Source organism: Cotesia typhae, unplaced genomic scaffold (assembly GCF_013202065.1).
Source record: "Cotesia typhae breed Kobodo isofemale line unplaced genomic scaffold, CoteBio_Ctyphae contig_36, whole genome shotgun sequence".
Classification (NCBI taxonomy): Eukaryota; Metazoa; Arthropoda; class Insecta; order Hymenoptera; family Braconidae; genus Cotesia; species Cotesia typhae.
Window position 1 is genome coordinate 1,336,346 of NW_027423744.1, and position 22,202 is coordinate 1,358,547.

The 22,202-nt window shown below is 27.0% G+C and overlaps 4 protein-coding genes across 4 annotated transcripts; 2 read left to right on the forward strand and 2 right to left on the reverse strand.

Annotated features, from left to right (window-relative positions):
- On the forward strand, positions 1-12,157 carry Hmt-1 (ABC transporter ATP-binding protein/permease Hmt-1). Its single transcript, XM_074241782.1, is given in 12 exon segments — positions 1-181; positions 3,860-4,280; positions 5,397-5,553; positions 5,556-5,595; positions 5,699-5,858; positions 6,568-6,779; positions 6,862-7,008; positions 7,083-7,306; positions 8,079-8,359; positions 8,440-8,540; positions 9,963-10,464; positions 11,677-12,157. Coding segments are annotated over 11 exon segments (2,580 nt in total). The 5' UTR covers positions 1-181; positions 3,860-3,953; the 3' UTR covers positions 12,106-12,157.
- Positions 12,158-12,230: 73 nt separating this feature from the next.
- On the reverse strand, positions 12,231-18,878 carry LOC141526707 (mitogen-activated protein kinase kinase kinase 7). The gene is made up of 8 exons (XM_074241783.1): positions 18,449-18,878; positions 18,047-18,272; positions 17,851-17,968; positions 16,319-16,648; positions 15,815-16,220; positions 15,623-15,713; positions 13,272-13,522; positions 12,231-12,456 (listed from the first exon to the last, which is right to left on the reverse strand). The coding sequence occupies exons 1-8, from the start codon at positions 18,695-18,697 to the stop codon at positions 12,286-12,288; spliced, it is 1,842 nt and encodes a 613-aa protein (XP_074097884.1). The 5' UTR covers positions 18,698-18,878; the 3' UTR covers positions 12,231-12,285.
- Positions 18,879-20,140: 1,262 nt separating this feature from the next.
- LOC141526715 (histone H2B-like) lies at positions 20,141-20,729 on the reverse strand. Its single transcript, XM_074241791.1, has one exon. The coding sequence runs from the start codon at positions 20,622-20,624 to the stop codon at positions 20,250-20,252; it is 375 nt and encodes a 124-aa protein (XP_074097892.1). The 5' UTR covers positions 20,625-20,729; the 3' UTR covers positions 20,141-20,249.
- A 210-nt stretch (positions 20,730-20,939) lies between these two features.
- LOC141526713 (histone H2A-like) lies at positions 20,940-21,957 on the forward strand. Its single transcript, XM_074241789.1, has one exon. The coding sequence runs from the start codon at positions 20,997-20,999 to the stop codon at positions 21,372-21,374; it is 378 nt and encodes a 125-aa protein (XP_074097890.1). The 5' UTR covers positions 20,940-20,996; the 3' UTR covers positions 21,375-21,957.
- Positions 21,958-22,202: the final 245 nt, after the last annotated feature.

The window sequence follows — 22,202 nt, forward strand, 5'->3', positions numbered from 1 at the left end:
TCAGTGACATCACATGGCATTGTAAATGACTCTCAAAAAAGTATAATACACAAAAGATAAATATTATAAAAAAACAACTATTTACATTTTGTTATTTACGATGTTCTGTTTTATTATTAATTTTACTTGCAACAATAATTAAGTCTTCGGAAGTAAATAAATAGGTAAAAATTCATATCATGTAAGTAAAAATTTTATTCAAAAAAATCAATTATTTATTCAATCAATATTATTCCAAGAACGTAATTCAAGTGTGGCTAATTATTACTCAATATCTATTAATATTACTTGTTATTTTTTTTTAAATAAATAACAATTGTATGATTTCATAAAACGTTAGAGGTTAAAATTTTTTTAATTTATTTTTGTGATTGTAATTTTTTTAATAAATATTGATGCAATTGGTATTTAATTATTTATGACACTGAAGTTAGCAGACGTCTAAAAATTTTTAATTTTTTTAATAATTAAATTTCAATTAAAAAGATATTTATAAAAAATTGCACTTAAAGATTTTCAAGTTTTTTACATGTGAATTTTTTTTTTAATTGTTTAATTGAAATTAAAAAAAAAAAAAAGTTTCTAAAAATTTTAAAATGTCGGCTAACTTCACTTTCATAATTATTTCATAAATATCTTTATCCAAAAGGGACATTCCATAAATCTAATTAAATAATTCTTTAACAACTCAGTCAATTTCAGTTTGGAGTTAGGACTGATAAACTTTTAGATTAAAAAATTATTAGCTGCTCCGAAATTTTTTTAATCAGTGGACTGTAAATTTTTTTGTTTTATTTTTTAAATTAGAAATAATTATTTTTAATCTCAATTTTATTTTTTAGAATGTATGGATAAAATGTGAGTGTTGTAATTAATATTTGTCTAATTTTTTTAAGTAGTTTAAATACTTGAATTGAATATTTGTTGCAAAGATTAGAAAAAGTTACAGAGAAGAAATCTTGAAGATTTATTAAACAGTAATTTCTTGTAATTTAATGTTTCATACAAACATAAAAATTACTCACAATTTAAACATTTATCAGGAAAAATCAATATTTATTTTTAAAATTTGATATTAAAAAATATATTCATTGTAATTGAAAATAAATTAGACTTTTATTTTGTGATGTTAAGAAATTCGAAGAGATCATGAGACATTTTGTGATTAATTAAACAGCTTGATAAATTTGTTCCTTTAAATTAATAAAAAAATTTAATTAACTGTTCCCGCGTTTTTTTCCCCATGCGATCGAAAAATTAATTACATTACTCTTAATTTCCCGGTTCAGTAACCCAAACTTCATAATGGTCCATCGTTCTTATCTGTGTTGGGAGAATGCGCTGATAAACTTTCAGCTTTTATAAAATAACGAAGGTTCGGGTTCACGGGGTCTTGCTCTATCTATGGTTCTTTTAGAAAAATTTTTGGTTTTTCTTCAGGTTTGAAAATCGAAAAAATATTTTTTTTTTTTTTTAAACGTCTAATCCTTCTTTAATAAATTTGTATAATAAAATTTGGTCATTTGTAATTACTTAAAATTTTTCATAACTCGAAATTTGAAAAAAATTGTGTATTTATGAAGTATGTAATGTTTAAAATAAAAAATTTTAATTTTAGAAAAAAATGGTCTTATTAAACCATTGCTACTTATTGTAAATAATCTTTTTGTAAATATTCTTTTTCCACGTAACTTGATAGTTCATTCATGTTCTATATAAAATTTTATATTTAATTACAAGCAACCTGATAAAAAAACCTCATTATATGTCTCAATTACTCAATGTATTAATAGCTCAATATTTAATCTAAAATAAATTTCAACAGAAGCGGTAATTTCATTATCATTATTTTTTTATTTGTACCAATAAAAATAATTTATTTTAATGAGTATATTTTTTGAGAAGAAATTTACCGGAAAATTACTAAAAATTAAATTTTAGGAGAGATAACGATTCGTACGGCGCTGCGATTCAAAAGCGGATTTTTATAGATCTTGACGGAAAAAAAAACGATAAAAAAGGATAAAATAATTCGATATTTCGCTCAGTTTGCGGATATCAGTACTTGAAAATAAAAAAAAACACATTCTAACCATATGTTAAAAGGGCGCAACAAGACGCCTATTAGCCTATTGGCGCCGTACGTATCGTAATCTTCCCAAATTCAATAAAAATTTTAACGGTTTGAAAAATTTATCGTAAATTTTTTTTCTTAAGAAAAATGATGTAAGATTATAATTATGGGGCTTTGTAATAACAATGACTAATCTGCCTTACTGATTAAATTAATGTCAACAACGGCATACCATCGTCAACCGTTAAATAGTATATCTTTTTATTTTAATTGAATGATTTTCGGTGATTATTCTATCTACTACAAACAATATTTTCAGTGGAATGAGTATCAAATTAACTTATATATATAAGCCTCACGTGTTGATTAAAATGATTGTACAATATTGAAATGAAAACCAAATAAAAGATATATTTGTTATGAATACTGAGTGCGTATATTTATATTAATATAATTTATAATAATATGTTTCAGTTTAATAAAAATAAACTGTTTATTTGTTACTTTTTATTTTTTTGGTATCTTCACATGTATTGTTTGAAGTTAATACATACTTTTAAATTGTTAAGTTATATAAAAAGACCGTCGTCTTAGAAAATTAAAAATAAATCTTTTGTTGAGCGTATATTTAAGAGCACACTCATTCTAAGCAAAAATAACTACAAAAAGTGTAAAAGAGTTTTAGCTACACATATAAGTGTTCTTCCTATTTCAATTCGACAAAATTTTTTAAATAGAAATCAATCACGTACACAAAAAAATTCTTACGATAATAATTTTTCACGGCTACTATATCTTATCTTAAAATTTATCCGATCAAGATTAATACAAACATATCAATCATAGTGAAGTGGTACTTTACCAGTTATCATTATCAGCTTTAAAAATATTTAAAAATTTTTTTCTAAATTTTCAAGCAGATTTTTGGATTTGAAAAGTCTTTTAATTGAAATTTTGACTTTTGACCATATAAATTTTTTTTTTTAAAGTCTAAACTTCAATTTTCAGATTTTTAAATCCAAAATCTTAATAAAATTTAGTTAATTAAAAATTTTAATCATTAATCCACCAAAAGTGGAGGAAAATTGATAAAAAGACGTCAATTTTTAGATATTTTAAAAATTTTTAAATAAATAAATAAACTTTATGGATAAATTAAATTTTTAAAAACTTGAACTAAAATTGATTCATTAGTTTGTTAATTTAAATTAAAACCTCGAAGAAAAGAAAATTATCAACTCTGTATCGAGTCGAAAAGCTGATAATTTAAATATTTTTCTTCGTATAAAAACTTATAATCTAGCCCGATCATGACTTATCTCGTTTCAAGGTTGCATCAATAAACTTATTCTACTGAGAGTAAAGGCTTATTCTAACCAAGATTTTATAGAAATGCTTAGAAATTCTATTCATAAATTAGCTAAAACCTATTTTTTTTTATCTTAGTCGAAAAAGATTTTTTTCTCTGTTGAAATTATACAATAATCCAGTTTGCACTCTAACTAGACTAAAACCTTTCATATTATATCATCCTCCGAACATCCAACAGGTTTTTTTCGGATCAGCATTTTTTTTAAATGATAAAAACTAACCATTCTTTCTCTAAAACTCGCGATGCCTCGAATTTAGAAACTGTGAATTTAAAACCTACCCAGCAACTTGAATAAAAACGATATATTTTATTGATTTGGATAAAACTAGAAGTAAAATAAATACTTGAGTTGCGTAAGATATGCAAATCACAATTATTCTCTCAATATTTAATTATTTTAATTTATTTTTTAGATAGATAGCGAATATCTAAAATTATTATCGAATTACACTCGATAAAAGTGGCATCTGATAAAGAATTACTAAAGTACAAAAATAAATAAATAAAATGAATACGATGGATAGCAATAATAATGTATCAATTACATTTTGTCCACCGAATGTAACATTTGGTGAAATATGGGTGACTCATGGAATGTCAAAATGCTTCCTGGACACAGTTTCTATTGCAGTTATTTCATTATATTTGTTAATATTTGGCACACTGCAATTAGGGATGTACTGGAAATATGGAACTCCTCGAAATACTTCATTACCACGAAGTAAATTGTATAATTTACAAAAATTATTTTTATATCTTGTACCAGTACTTAGTTTTACTAGGATTATACTACAAGCTACGATGTTGGATGATAAAAAAGTTTATGGTTACATGGTAAGTCATTAATTTTCATTCTTTATTTATAGTAGGGTAGTCGGGAACTTGTACTCAAGAATATTCCTAATTAAGATATCTAATTTGAAATGATTTCATTTATGCAAAGTGTATAACTATTTATAAGTCAACTCAAATCATTTTTAATTGTTTTTAATCATTTTAAATTAGATTTCTTAATTGAGGAGCTGATTTTCAAAAGGGTATCTTTTCATATTTTAAAAGAACAGTGTTTTGATCTTTTAAATATTAAGTACTTCGAGAATTATAAAGATTTCTAAATGAAAATCGAATTATAGCTTCATAACTGATAATACTTTATAGCAAAATTAAAAAAGTTCGATAAAAATATTTAGAATTAAAGATAACCAGTTTTTTGTCTCGATTAATTAAAAATGAAAAGATACTTTTTTGAAAATTAGCTCCTCAATTAGGAAATAGATGTTAAATTTTAAAAAATGTACAATCCTTCGTTGGTTTATTTTTCAATTTCATTAATTATCTAAAATGATAATATAAATATTATAAAATACAAAATAAAGTGTAAAAACAAAAATGAAAAGGAATTTTAATTATTTTTTGTTAATACTTATAAAATTTTTAAGTATTAACAAAGAAATTAAAACCGCAATTACTATGTTAATTATTGCTATGGAAATCGTGAATTTGGTTACCAGTACTTATAAAAAAATTTTAATTACAGCTTACGCTTATTACTGATTGATTCTGTGAAAAAATTTATTTCTATCACGCATGGTCTATACGCAAAAAATTTTTTATACTCTTATTCAAATTTAATTATTGTTACCGACTATTATCAGATTGCAACACAAAAAAATCAATGATTACACTGGAAAAAAAAAAAAAAAAAAAAAAAAAAAAAATGAACTTGAATCAAGAGAAAATTCTTGAACCAAGAAAATAATTTTAAAGATTTTCATTGTCTTGAATCAAGACGAAAAATTCTTGAATCAGATAAGATTTACTTAAGCCAAGAAAAATTTCTTAGTTTAAGAATTCTTCTACTCAAATTAAGAAGATGAAATTTTTCAAAATTATTTACTTTTTTTTTGCGCTTGTAAACAATTTTAATTAATCTTGCAAAAATTTTTTCAGATATTAACAACATGTCTAACCATGATTGTTTATCCGTACTCTGTATTAATATTAAGGGTAGAACGGCATAAATTATTGCCATCAGTACCACCGCGTGGTCATGGTTTAGTACTTCTAGGTTTTTGGACATTTGCATTTATTGGTGAAAATTTATCTTTTTCAATATTGGTAAATCCGAATGGTGGTTCCATTTGAATACGTGAGCTTTCAAATTAAATTTATAAAAGCTTAAAAAATTACAATAGCTTTAAAAATTAAATTTATCTTATAAATTAATGATAATAATAGATTGTTTTTTTCAGACCGAGTGATCAAATAGAAATGTCATTATTCGTCTTGAGATATGTAAGCAATTTGATGATCTTCGCATTAGGATTAAGGGCGCCAGGAATATTTGGTAGTTCTGAACTTGATTATAATACACTGAATGATAATAATGTTAATTCAAGATATTATCAAAGTGTAAGTTATTTTAATTAGTATCTATTACAATAAACTATTCTTTAATATTGACAATACAAAACAAGATAAATAAGAAATACACAGTGAAAAAAATTTTTTAAATTCAAATAATTTCTAATGAACTAACATTAAAAAAAATTATTTTTTTTCATATTTATAATGAAATTTGAGAAATATTTACTTCTATGAATCTGCCTGAAAAATTTATATTTTTTTCTTGTTTTTAAGCTTCAAATTTTTTCCATGTAATTGTAAAAAACAATTTGGTTTATTTTTTACAAAAAAAATGTAAATTTTAGAATTTTAGTAAGTAACTCTAGATAAGAGATGTATATACGTGGCGCACTCATACATATTATGAAGATAACAATTTGAAAAACTTTTTAAATACGTTATATCTCAAAAACGGTGGCTTGTAAAAAAAAAAGTATTGAAACATTTTTTGTAGATTATTTTATGATCTACAATTTTTGTCTGAGATATTTTTATGATAAAAATTACCGTTTCGCTGAAAGTCGCGAAAAACTTATTTTTTTACCTTTGACCTTGAATAAAATTTTTTTATTATATAAAAGGGAACTTTCAAATTTTATTTTTAATCATATTTTTAACAATTTTACTGATTTTCAGCTTGATGGGAATTTATGTAGCTTCGAATGTTTAAATTGACCGGACTAAAGATTTAATATTTATATTTTCATTTTCATAGCGTCCAGACGACAATCAATCAACATGGAAGAATGTTTGGTACAAAATAAAAACACTGAGTCCATTTTTATGGCCAAAGAGTTTTTTACTGCAATTACGAGTATTATTTTGTTTTTCATTGTTAGCGGGTGGTCGTGTGATTAATCTATATGTTCCAATTTATAGTAAAAAAATTGTTGACAGTGTAATAGATTTATCTTCTACCAATTACAGGTAGTTATTTAAATTTCAAATCAACTTAAAATTTTAAGAAATAAATAATTTATTTTTATTTAACACATTTTTAAAATTTTAGATGGGATTTAATTGTTATTTATGTCGTCTTTAAATTTTTACAAGGCGGTGGTACCGGTAGTATGGGTGTATTAAACAATTTACGATCATTTTTATGGATAAGAATACAACAGTATACAACACGTGAAGTTGAAGTTGAATTGTTCAGGTAAATTTAATTCTAAAATTTAAAAAGAAGAAAATCATCACATTTATGTTCAAGTTCTTCGTTTTATTTTTCAGACATTTACACAGTCTAAGTCTTCGATGGCATCTCGGACGCAAAACTGGCGAAGTATTACGTATAATGGATCGCGGAACAGATTCAATAAATAATTTACTAAATTACATATTATTTTCTATTGTTCCCACAATAGTTGACATTATTGTTGCTATTATATTTTTCGTTACCGCTTTTAATCACTGGTTTGGACTCATTGTTTTTATTACAATGTTCTTGTACATACGTAAGTTAATTTTTAATTATTTTCTCACTAATTAATCAGCAAAAATATTATATTCATAACTAGCTGTTACCCGCCCGTCCCTCTGGACACTTTATAAAATTGTAGTTTTAGATCTAGACTTGAAATTCAATTGGAGTATTATTTTGACTTGCACAGGTTCCACATTCTATCGAATCGGAAGTAGAATTTATTGAAATCCATATTGAGAAGATCTCTACATGATAAACAAAAGATCCTTACCAAATTTGCAGCTTTTTGAAGCTATATTTTAAAAATTAAGATTTTTTATTGTTAACACCCACCCCCGCGATCTTTATTGGAGGTGATTCGGTGTAAAATCCATTTTTAGATCATTTTTGTATCACATGTAGACGACTTCTATTAAATTTGGAGTCTATAGGAGCTATAGCTTGGAAATTAAAAATTTTCATTGTTAATACCTACCCCCGCAACTCTCTGTGGGGCGAGATATCGTAAAATTCATTGATAGATTATTTCTACATCTCTTACAGAAGATTCCTACCTACCAAATTTGAAATCGATAGAAGCTATGGTTTAAAAACGGGAATTTTTCATTGTTAACGCCCCCGCAACCCCCTTGTGGGTGGAATTCCGTAAAATTCGTTCTTAGCTGACCTCTACTCGGCGAAAGGAATATTCCTGTCAAATTTCAAATCTCTAGGTCTTATAGTTCCAGAGATATCGTGATCAGTGACTATATCTATAGAAAGTCTCCTATATATATAGATATAAATTAAAATGATTTTTATAGTCGCTACAATTGGTATCACCGAGTGGCGTACAAAATTCCAGAGGCGAATGAATCTGGCGGATAATGCACGTAATGCAAGAAGTGTTGACAGCTTGCTGAACTTCGAAACTGTCAAGTATTATGGTGCTGAAAGTTACGAAGTTGATAGTTACAGAGAAGCTATTTTGAAATTCCAAATTGAAGAATGGAAGTCAACAATAACTTTGAATATGCTTAATACTCTGCAGAATGTTATCGTCTGCGGTGGATTACTTGCAGGATCTCTTTTGTGTCTTCACATGGTTAGATACAATTACTTGTTTATTTTTATAACTATAATAATTATAAAATATTTTTTACATTTTTTTAATTATTTTTTTAGATTGTTTATGAAAAAACATTAACTGTAGGAGACTATGTATTGTTCGCCGGTTACATTATTCAACTTTATGTCCCGCTGAATTGGTTTGGAACATACTACAGGTAATAATACATTTTTCAATTATTTAATAAAAATAACTTCAATTTATCATGAAATTAGCAATTTTTCTTTAATATTTTTTCATGAAATGACTAAAGTATAAAAAAAAGGTTTTAAAAAATGAATTGATGCAAAAAAATACTTAAGAAAAATCACATTGATAGTTTTTTTAATTTTTACATGCACGGAAAAAAATAAATTGTAAAATTCACTCGGATTTCGGTTAATTTTTATAGTTTCAAACAGTAAAGCGGATGTCAAAAATATGAATTAAATAAATAAGTGATTCAGGTTATTATGGATCAATTTCTTTTTATGTTAATTTTATTTTCAATTCAGCGACGTTTCGCCATGGATCATGGCTTCTTTAGGCATCTATTACATACAAATATAATTACATATTAGCAATATTTTCTTAAATAACACATTTTTACAAAATTATTAGATAACAAGAAATTTTAGAAAACTTTTTCAAAATTCTTATTTAGAAATTTCCAAATGAAAAAAATCTTTAAAAAAATTTTTTCCCCAAAGAAAATTTTAACAAAATTTTAAAAAGTTAAAAAAATTTTTTTAATTTAACATTACAACAAACTTTTTCATAAAATTTTCATAATTTTTTTCGTATGAAAAATATAAATATTATAGAACTTAATGTAGAAAGTGTAAAAGCCACAGTTTGTAATTTAATATCGACAAAAATTGATTAGTAGCTGACATGATAGTAAATAACGAATCTCTCATTTTAAAAATTACAGTTCCAAACAGTAAAAATTGCCGTTTTAATATATAGTCCATACTTTGAAGAGAAACTCAGATGAGGAGAAGGGGTCTCACTCTGGGAGAATTTAACATATGAAACAGTAAAAATTCTACTTTTAAAATATATATTTTACCAGTCCAAGCAAGTCAATAATTATAGTTTAATGTTTAGCGTTGCGTTTCAAATTTACCATTTTACTTTGTAAATATTGACGCTGCTTGTATTAGAAATTTAGTAACTGTATTTTTTACTTTTTACAGATCATGCGATCATTTTTTAGATACAAAATGATAAATGTCAAAGTCAAAATTCTTAATTATTAAACTTTAACATTTTAGACATTCGCGTAGCGAATATTACTGTTTGAAATAGTATTTTCTTCCATGTAAAGAATAAATTGTTTCATTTAAATGATAAATATTACATAGTAGTTATTAAAATCACAATTTTACTGTTTGAAATGGTAATTTTTAGCATTACTTATTAGAAATCGACTATTATTTATTACAGTTTACTTCTTTCCGTGGTGGATTATTTTTAATAAGAATTTCTTGGCCAAACAAAATCCTAAAAATTATTAGACATTTATTACTTTTAGTATTTATTCAATTGGTATATTGTAAGTAAATTATAACAATAATTAAAAATTTTAATTTTTCAGAGCGATTCAAAAGAACTTCGTTGACATGGAAAATATGTTTGAGTTATTACGTGAAGACCAAGAAGTAATTGATGCTCCTGGTGCTGGACCATTGATAGTAAAACGCGGTCAAGTTGAATTCAGCAACGTAACATTTGGATACGTTGGTGAGAAAACAATACTGAAAAACGTGTCATTTACGGTGCCAGCCGGTAAGACTGTAGCCATTGTTGGACCTTCGGGTGCTGGTAAATCGACAATTATGCGACTACTGTTCCGCTTTTATGACGTGGAACAAGGTTCAATTTCTATTGATGGACAAAATGTTAAAACGGTGAAACAAGATTCTCTAAGAAGTGCTATCGGAGTTGTGCCTCAAGACACTGTTTTATTCAATAATACAATTAAATATAATATTCAGTACGGTGCGATAGACGCACCAGAAGCTGATGTTATTGCGGCAGCTAAAAACGCAGATATTCATGAGAAAATTTTAACGTTTCCCGAGGCTTATGAAACACAGGTGAATATATTTTTTTGATAATTAAACATTTGATATTAAAATCAGATCAGATTTCTAAAAATTTTTTCATGAGCTAATTATCTCTCTATAGAAAAAATGTACATTGAAAAATATTTTTAAATGTGAAAAATATGCGTCATAAATACATCAAACTTATTTAAAGGGCACAACCAGTGTGACAGCCTAAAAAAAAGCGATTTTTGGGAATTAAAAAAAAAAACTACTGTATTAATTGTTTTGAAATTTTAAGGGTATATTAATACATATTTTATTCTCTGTGGATAAAATAAAAAAAAAAATTCTAGTTAAACTAGAAAATGTCATCCGTACGATGAGCCATGGTCGAAAAAAATTTCAAAAATTGACAAAATTGGCGGCGATTTAAAAAAAAAAAAGTTGAATTTTACCCAAAATTTTGGTCGTTTTTGGCTTGCGAAAATTCGATTTTTGATCAGATCAAAAAGTGGAGGGTCGTCGTATGGAGAACTATATACAGAACATGCAGAAAAAAATTTGGTAGCGATCAGATCATTTGTCTCCGAGTAATCGCTCCAGCAAACGCGTTTAAAGATAAAATGATCTTATTCTACCTGCCGAGCGGCTACTCTTTAAATGGTTGTAACTCAAAACTATTTGAGATATCAATTTGAAATTTTAGTATGTTATTTTCAAAGATTTAAATTATCGAAATATGAAAAAAATCGATTTATTAAAAATTTCACACTGGTTATGCCCGTTAAAATCACATTCTTAATATCCAACTTTCGGTTGATTTTCGTATGAATTTTGTGCATTTTAATTATAATAGGATATATTAAAAATATATAAGGGATACACAAGTACAGAAAAATATATTTTAAACTTAAAAAAAAAAATATTTTTATACTTATATTTTTTAAAGATTAAAAAAATGTTTTTTTCAATTTTTTTATACCTGTATTTTGTGCCGAGTTCAAGATGCACTTTTAATACATTTTTATTATGTCATCATATATGTATTTTTTTATGTATTTCTAATTGGTTTAATTATTGTTGAAGTATGTAAAATTATACGAAAATTAGCCAAAAAGTTGAATATCAAAAATATGATTATAAATTTTTTTCTATTTTTGGCATACATTTTTTTTTTTTTTTAATGGGGTTTAAATATTCAAAAATTTTTAAATCACCCCTTCAGTAAAAAAATTTTTAATTATTAAAATGAATTTCTAGGTGGGAGAAAGAGGATTAAGACTAAGTGGCGGTGAAAAACAGCGTGTAGCCATAGCGCGTACAATGTTAAAAGCCCCAAAAATAGTTTTATTAGACGAAGCAACAAGTGCACTTGACACTCAAACTGAAAGAAATATTCAAGCAGCTCTAAATCATGTATGTAATAATCGGACGACAATTATAATAGCCCATCGACTGTCGACGATAATAGGCGCCGATGAAATACTAGTTTTGAAAAATGGAGAAATAATTGAACGTGGAAAACACGAGGAATTAATTTCTTATGATGGCGTTTATCGGGATATGTGGCATGCCCAGTTACAGAATGACCAAGAAGTGCAACCAGAAGACACTAGTAAGGAAAACAACAAAAGTAGTGAAAGTAATTCAAAAACATTGCCTCCAGGACATCCCCCTATTCATTTTTAAAAATTCATTTCATTGAAAAGATTCGTTTTTAAATAAATAATTATTACTGAGACTTGTTCGTATTTTATTTTTGATGGTATGGAAAAATATTAGGTATTTTTTCGTAAGTAAATAAAATACGAAGGTGATTTAAAGTATTTATAAGTACAGTAAGTAGTTAATTAATTAATCAGTCAACATTCAAGATATCCTTGATGGCTCTTGTCGCGATGACACACAGACCCATCCATCTTCACCAGCCATTATGGTATTCATTGTATTTGATGGATTTACTAGTGTTGTAGGTCTTCTTATACCTTTTATCATGTCTACTTGTCTTCTCAGGTTGTCGTGAAGCTTTATTAACGCCTCCTAAGATATAATAAAAGTTAATATTTTTATTCACAATAAAATAGGTTGAGGTTTTGTTATAAATTTATAATTTGTTATTTGATGTCTAAGTAATTTTACAAATTATGCACCGATAAAATAAACGTTGGAAAAATAACCGACAAATAAAATAATAAGAATTAAAAAAAAAAAAAAAAATAGTATACACACCTTGGGCAGTAAATAAAAAAGCCTCAGATCACATGTTTGTCGACCTCGGCCAACAATTACATGTGATCTGCGACATTTTTTACTTTCCTGTCCCAGGTGTGTAATATACTATTCTGATGTATAATTATTTTGAATTAATATTTTTGATAAAAAATATTTGGAAATTTAGTTAATAATTTTACTGTTTAAAATTTTTCTCATATTTTTTGTTCAAGATTAAATTATACAAAAAAATGAGATTTTTTTTGTTAAGAAAATTTTTAAATCTTTTTTCATAATAATTTTTGTTTTGAAGTATTTAAATTTTTATTATCAATTTCAATAAAAATTAAAAAAATTTTAATATTTTATATGGCTTGGTTCTTAATAAATTTTTAATGTTAACATTAGTCATTAATTTTTTATTTTTAATCTTTAAAATTTCTGTGCACAATATTTTTTATATTAATATGAAAATTCAATGAGATAAATAAATATCATGATTTTTATTACCTATAAAATTTATTTTATTAAAAAGAAAATTTAACTTGCAAACCCAAAAAGTAATGACTAATATACGACACAATAGTAAAATTTTTTAATCTAAACCTAAAAACTAAAAAAATATTTTAAAAATGAATAAAAACCTTTTCGTCTTCAAGCTTCCGAAGTTCTTGTTGCCTTCTAATACCTTCACTATTTAAATTTTTCATCATTTCACTTTTGTACTGACTAACAAGCGCAATTTCTGTTTGTACTTTAAGATATTCCTGTGCTAGCTGTTTGTGTTCTTCAAAAATAGTCCTTGATAATTGACAAGTATTGTCTGGTGTAAGCGGACGTAAATCAGCTTCCAATAGTCCGCAAATATCATCCAAATTGTCATTGTTGTTACTTCCTATCGTGATAACAAAAAAAAAAAAAAAAAAAAAAACATTTAGTTTATAAATTTTACCCAATACGTTTATAATAATAATTCAATACTAACGTAAAAGAAACCAACAATGCTTTAAATATTCAGTGTCAACTCTAGAATAACTGACTTTATTTAAATTAGAAGACATTTTTCAAGTGATTTTTTTGTAATTGTAATTATCAATCAACATCATTTAATATTTATTTTTTTCTACTGCAACCACTATTTTTTTCATCATTAATTTTTTTATTTTGATACCAACATCTAGCAAAAATTTATTTCAGATAATTAACAATGAAATTATTGAATTACAGAGTTATATTACGCTGAATAGAAGATTAACTCGAGTAACTGGTCTCTCTCTATTTAACTGGTACACTGGTACGATAGTTTAATCTCTCGCAAACTAAACACAACAAACCTACAGCTATAACGGGGAAGCTGACTCAGCTACACCTGCTGTCTTGGACCAAATTTCTCACTCTTCCTCTCTCGCTCTCTCTCGCTTTTAACTCTTTTTCTCACTCTCTCTTTTTTATCTTCTTTAATCATCTTACAATTAAAATTTTCTAAATTAATAATTAACAATAAGCGATTCAAAAAAATTTTAATTTCACATTTTCTACCAACTGTAATTAAATAAAAATTTTTATTACTATTCTAATTGGAAAAAAAAAAAAAAAAAAAAAAAAAAAAAAAAAAAAAGTTCGCAATTTTGAACAGCAATTTAGAGTATAAAAATTTCCAATTGACTATTTATTGATCTAAAAATTTTAGCGAAAATAATAAAATCAATTGATTGTTGTATAGAATTAGATTGTAAAGAGTTTAGCTAGGATAAGTTATATCAGTATTAGCAGCAGGGTCTCTGCTATTAAACGTGTGAGTCAGCACTCTCAAGTGCTATTTCATGCTGAAAATAATTTAGTGTGTCCGTGTGTACTCTATGTGCTAAAATAAAAGAGAGGGAGCCAAGCAATTACGTCAACTTATAATGTATACTACCCGATTCCAATGTCTTACACAGTAATGCCTTTAAACATCTTTAAATATCTTCGTTGATCCCTCAGACATTTTGACAATGTAAAAGATTATATATATGCATTTCCATTAATGGAAATACACGCGTATAAGATGATTTTTTTATGAATATCTGATTTTCTTTTTATTTTACTAATTATTGAAAACAAATTTTAAGGAGCGCTTTTGGTCTATAATTCTTTGAAAATTAAGCATTTACAAAAGATAATTTGACCCATCAAGTTATCGAAAATATTTATGCTAACAATTCCAGTAATTTATTGTCATCGAAGGAAAATTTAATAGTTTCAGATTTATAGAAAAAAAGTAAAATTTCATAAATTTTTTTAATATGTCAATTTAGTAAGAAATTTTCAATTACGCACTTTATAACGTGACTTTTAAAAATTTTTTAACTCTATTAGATTGTATCTCCTATTACAAAAAATACTAATTAAAATTTAGCTGGTAAATTATTTTGAAATAAAACAATCGAGTGCAGAATATTGAAATAGATCGAATATGAACCTGAAGATATTTCAATATAAATATCAAAGTTCATTAAAAAGTTTTTTATGCCAATCTAATGGCAGTCTAATATTATTTGCGACTAGTTTTTAAAATTTATATTTTTAACGTTTGAAGAAAAATAAACATCAATTAAATTTATCGTTAAAAACGATATTTTTATCCTTTGATTTCATAAATTACATTAATGATGATGATGAACCAATCGGAACTTGTCGAAAAAGTATAAATAACCCAAACTCTACAGTTAAAAGTTATTAGATGCTAATTATAATTGTTTTATTCTCTGCGAATTAAAAAATAAATAGCTGCGTTGTTAATCCTTAACGTACTAATAATTTTTGTCCTCAAACACATATTAGGTAAATTAAAACTCTCAATTTCAAATTTAATTTTTTTGTCTTTTTAAGTCTGGTAAGTCAATTTTAAATTATTTAAAAATTGAAGGACTATTTGACATAATTTATATGACAAAAAGAAAATTAAATCAGTGAAATTTCGAATTTTTAAATTAACATTAAAAAAATTACTTACGATTGTGCTTTTTGGGGCCCATTCTATCAAAACCAGCAGTATTTTGAAGTTCCCATGACGAATCGGTACCCGTAGCTAAATCCCAAGCATTCTTAAAAAAAAAAAAAAAAAAAAAAATAATAATGAAATTAAAAGAAAAAAAAAAATTACTGAAACATGAAAAAATATTTTATATAAAAAAAAAAAACTTACAGGATCACATTCCACATGAAGTGGTTGAAACCGATTAATAGAATCTCTATTATTATTATTACTTGTTGGTTTCATTTGTGGAAAGTTATGATTAACATTAGAATCTCTAAATTCTTGACTATTTTGTATTGTATTTAATTGTTGCGGTTGATTTAATAAATCAATTTTATCATTGTTAATGCCGTTCACTGGATAACCATTAATTTGACTAGAAGACATATCCCACGAAACATCAATAGTGTCTTGATTGATTTCATCATCGTTATCGTCATAATTTTCTTCATAGTCTTCAGACATGCTGTATTCAACAGGTTCTAGATGTCCGCTGACAAATGAAGCTAGACAAGTCATTACACGAACAATTTCGTCCATTGACGGCCGTTCTTCAGGGCGCTTACTCCAACATCTATAAATATTTTATTATTATTTACTTTGCATTATTTATTTTATTAAAAATTCATGAAAAGTTCGTTTTTAAATTTCATTGAAAGTTTAAAAAATTACCGAGTTATCAAGTCTTCAATTGGTTTGGGACAACCTTCAATGAGAGGCGGTCGTTGTCCAACATGTACTGCCCACATAATGCGATACGCAGACCCACCAATGTCATCGAATGGTTTTCGACGGGCCAATATTTCCCACAATATCACTCCCCAACTGAATATATCACATTTTTCAGTGTAACGCGAGCCTTCAAATACTTCTGGTGCCATCCATGCTGCAGAACCTTTGTTATTTGTCATGTAACTGTTCAAGTCACATGCTGTACCAAAGTCGCAGATTTTTAGCGTTCTTCCACCAAGAATCAATAATAAATTCGGTGGTTTCAAATCTCTGAAAATTAAAGGTTCAGATTAGCTATAAAAAAAAAATAAGTAATACTTAGAAGACTGAAATTTTTTTTTCCACTCTAGAGAAAGACAATCATTATTAGGAACAACGTAATCAATAACAATAAAATGTATAAAATCAACTAGTCTATATTATTAAGAGAGTAAGAAAAATTTTGTTTCCAAGATAGTTTCATGGTAAAATAGGTTTTTTTAATGAAATTAAGTGTTATTGCAAAGATCTTGACTTGACTTGAATTGTGCCTTTTCAAAGTTGTATATTATTCTTATCGATATTTAATTTATATGATAAGTATTTAGGCTGCATTCGAAAATACTCTATCTCTAGAGACATAATTGAGAAATGACCTTGTATCTTGTGAACTATTGACATTTTTAAAGATATAAGCTGATCCCGACATTATAATCATCGAGACCTTTTATTTAAATACCCACATCAATTTTTCATATATTTATATATATTATATATATGTATATATAAAAAATATATCAAAATGCATGTGGGTACTCAAATGAAAGCTCTTGATGATGGTAACATCGGGATGAGCTTATATCTTTATAAATATCAATAGTTAAGAAAGTACCGTGCAATTTAACAAAAGTCATTATTTAATAAAGCAAAATTTTATTTATTTATAGTTCAGAAGTCACAGCAGTCGCTTAGTAATTGCAAGGTTGTTATAGTTTGTATTCCTTTATTTAATAATTTTGAATTACCAATTTTCTCAAATAATTTTTTGATAGCGTATAATTTGTTAAATGTTGCTTTACTCCCTATTGCTGAGTACTTAAAATACACTTTAATGTTCTTATACAAAAGGAATGTTGTTTTAATGAAAAAATAAATCGTTTCCATAATTTAAATAAGTTATTAAATTGGTTAAAAAAAGTGTTTAAATCAAAGAATTTCATGAACATCAATTAAAAAGATTTGTCGATTTGAAATTACTCAAGTCTGAAAAAAAGTTTTGATCATCAAGTTTTGTCTCTTATTAGATCAAATTTAATCCATATTTCCGATTAAATAATTATCATAAATCCACTTTCCTGTCGTGTTTAGATATCCAGTAATTTTTCATTGGTTTTGTTATTGATAATCGTTCATGTTATTTTTTTTCATTTTTTAATCGTGAATTATCAGCTAAGTTTCTCGCGAATGATAAGATAATCTTACTCAATTAATACCTGTGAATTAAAGGTTTTGGTTTCATATTATGCAAATAAGCAACACCCTGAGCACATTGCAGAGCCCAACTTATGGAATGGCTTGCTGTGTATCTTGGTTTTGGTTCACAATGTAGCACTGCAAAATAATATCATCAATAAAACTAAGGAATAATAATAATATTATTCATTCATATTGATAAGATGTATATCATACCATTGTATAGAGATCCACCTTCAGCATACTCCATCACCAAACAAACAGGATCTTTAGTACACGCACCATAAAGTTGTACGATATTAGGATGCGATACTCGTGACAGTTGTCTGACTTCAACAGCAAATGCTCTTTTTTCACCTTCAGTGTTGATATGTTTTATTGCTACGTAACGTCCACGCCACTTGCCTTTCCATACAACTCCAAAAGATCCTTTTCCCACCACCTAAAAAATAGTTGTCATTATATCAATTTTTAAAATAAGTGTTATAAAATGTAATAAATAGTAATCAATGTAAATAAATAAATAATGAAATTTACGACATAATTATTCCAGGAATAATAATAATAATAATAATAAAAATAATAGCAATAATAACAACATTGATAAAGCAAGCTAACCTCTTCTGTTTCAATTTCATTATAATCAATTTCTTCAACAAATTGTTGAAGTGACTTTTGTTTCAACAATTTGGGAGGTAAACTTGGAGATTTTGTTGACAATTGTGATGATTCTGATGATGATGAAGACACTGATGTTGATTCAACTGTTTTTGTTTTTGTGGGTTCCGACGTGTTGAAATCAAGTTTTTTATCACCAAAATCTATTAAATTCAATTGTTCATTTTCTTGTTTTGTTTTTTTCGACATTTCACACAAAAATTAACACTTAGCAGTTAAATTAGTTTTTTACATATTATTCACATGACATTTATTAAAAGTTATTATTTTTTTTTATTGTAGTAATTAATTTAAGAGAAATTATTGTTATATATAGTTGTTAAGTCAATTATTATGGGTACTTTGTTTTTCATTTTGTTAATTATTTGTTTATTTAATTATTTATAAGTATTTTAATTATTTTAATAAGTTTATTTTTTTCTTAACATAATAGAAAGTAATTAATGCAGAAAAGTAAAGTAGATGGGGCTATTTGTATGAAACGATTGTAGATAAGTTATCGACATTTTGTTTTTATGAATTTGATAATCCCGACGTTTTCGATAAATATTGCATTCGCGCAATTTTTTAAACTGTCAAAATATTATGTTAGTTAAATTCATTTCTTTTTGAACTATTAATAAATTCAACTTGTGGGTCGGATTTAGATATTAATATTAATGTTTATATTAGGAAATATTCAACCAATCACATCACGAATAAATTGATTTCACATACGTTTCATCTCTATATTAATATTAATGTATATATTAGGAATTTAAAATTTATCCTCTAAATAATAATATATACTTGAAAGTCTTGAAGTTAGTCATAGGTCGAAACTCGCAAAAACAGGGTTACAATTGATTGTTGGTGAAGGAGGTACTTGAAACATTTTTTATAAAAAAATGAATACCGCTCGTTTATGATATTTTCGATAAAAAATACTTGTAACTTTAATTAAATATTCTCAGTTTTCAAAAAAATCCTAAGAAGAGTATGTTTGTGATCTAATAAAATGTTCACTCGAACTACGGTCAGGATAGGGAATACATGTTAAATGTACGATTTATAATTGCCAATATTTCGAACATTAGCACTACAAGGACTATTAAAAAAAATTTATTCATGTAGAGGACACTTAAAAGTACGTGTATTCAAAAATGGAAGAATATTATAAGAAAAGTGATTTTGCACAGTACTTCCTTAAAATCACGGCGTGCGCGTGGCGCGCTATTCAAGTTTTTAGTTTGTTCAAAAAATAATTATTAAATATCTCATAATTTTTACTATCATAAAGTTATTTCCAAAACTTCTCATCATTTTTAAATTCAATGCGTTCGAAATTAAGTACGCTTGTTATGTAGTAGTATAGTTTTTCGAACTAAAAATATTGACTTTAGCATGCTTATGAGCTTTGTGAGCTGAAGAAGGTAATTTTATCGATTCTGGGCTCGAATAAGTTAAAGTTATTTGAATACAGCACATTTAAAAAAAAATTTCGAATGAGAACGGGTATTTCCAAGATAAAACAATTATTCTATACAGATGTAGATAAGATAACAATATCTTTGGAAGTCTTTTAGCTCGTGATAAATTAATGAAAATTAAATTACAATTTAAGTTTACATAATATTTAATACCGTTAAAATATTAAGTACATTAAGATTACAAAAAAACTTGCGATAAATTTTTACGTGTTGAAAAATTTGGTGGCCCTGAAAAGGGCCGTTTGGTTTAATTTTAATCAGAAAGAGGAAGTTTACTTAGAGCTGGTGTACTTAGTGACGGCTTTGGTTCCTTCACTGACTGCGTGCTTGGCCAATTCACCGGGTAACAGAAGACGGACAGCTGTTTGAATTTCCCGTGAAGTGATGGTAGAACGCTTGTTGTAGTGAGCGAGTCTGGAAGCTTCAGTAGCGATACGTTCGAAGACATCATTGACGAAGCTGTTCATGATGCTCATAGCCTTGGAGGAAACACCGGTGTCAGGATGGACCTGTTTCAGTACTTTGTAAATGTAAATAGCGTAACTTTCCTTCCTCTTTTTCTTGCGGTTCTTCTTGTCAGACTTGGTGATGTTCTTCTGGGCTTTGCCAGATTTCTTTACAGCTTTACCACTAGTCTTGGGCGGCATGATGGTTACTGAGTTGAGTATGTCCGTACGTAGAGAAGCACAGTAGACGAATGATGGTGGGCCTCACTTTGCTTTCGCTTTTAAAAGAGAAAAATAGTAAGTTGAGCATCGGTAAAACCAGTCACAAAGAGTGGGGATAAACACCAAGTAAACCGACTCGTCACTGAAACATAATCACAATAGTAACCCTCTTCAACACAGCTGGCTAACCTAACATATGCTTTACCCCCTCCAGCATTCAGCTGCCAGAACATCTGCCGCATGCTCCTCACACGAGCCTTATAAAACTCAAGGTTCGGAGTGCGAACCGCATAGTCAGAACTTAACCGTTCAAGTTAAATCTTCAGTTTTTCATTCTCTAACCTTTTCATTATGTCTGGTCGTGGTAAAGGCGGTAAAGTAAAGGGAAAGTCAATGACCCGCTCAAGCCGTGCTGGTCTCCAATTTCCAATTGGTCGTATCCATCGTATGTTGCGTAAAGGAAATTATGCCGAACGTGTCGGTGCTGGTGCTCCAGTTTACTTTGCCGCCGTCATGGAATACTTGGCGGCTGAAGTTCTGGAGTTGGCTGGAAACGCTGCTCGTGACAACAAGAAGACTAGAATTATTCCCCGTCATCTTCAGTTGGCCATCCGTAACGACGAAGAGTTAAACAAACTTCTCTCTGGAGTCACCATCGCTCAAGGAGGTGTCTTGTCTAACATTCAGGCTGTTCTTTTACCCAAAAAGACCGAAAAAAGCAGCTCTTAAATTATAACTTCTTTCCCATATAATATAAAACCGCCCTTTTCAGGGCCACCAAATTTTTCAATACGTGAAGAGTTTTTTAGTTTAATTTAATTCCTTTCATCCAACCTAATTATGTGCTTCATCAAAATATTGTTATCTATCTTGAAAATTAATTAATACATTTATCAGCACTATTTCATCTTTATCGAGATAATATATTATCATGAACTTACAACAAATAATTATAATCTTTGGTATTTGCTAAAATTACAGTAAGGTCGTTTACTCTGCTGTCTTTGTCTTAGGCTTCTCACCATTCATTTTAAAATATAGCATGGGCACATCTAGTGCCACACATCCCTTGGCTTTAATAAAGAGAATTTGAGATATAACACAGTCAGAGAGAGAGAGAGAGATTTTACTACAAATTAATTTCTTTAAGGTTAGTTAATGATAACTTTGGAAATATGATCCTCTTCAGCAGTTTTATATAGCAACAATATATTTATTATATACATCTGATGTTTGGAATGTGTTGAAAACAGTTGTCTGAAAAATAATTTGAAAGTTATATTGTAATTTATTCTACCCAAATTGAATCTGATAATTAGTAACAATTCATTATAGTAATAATTTGATAAATGGTAATGTAGTCAACTTATTCATCGAAAATATTTAAATTGTATATATTTATCGTCATTAAAAAATTTCTTTTTAATGTGTATTATAGTAATGACAAATTCATTGTATTTAAAACATCTACATAATCCTTCCCAAAATTCATGTCATCTTTTTTTGTTCGTTTAGCAGAAAAGTTCTATATTTCGAATAATTAAAATGTTAATTATA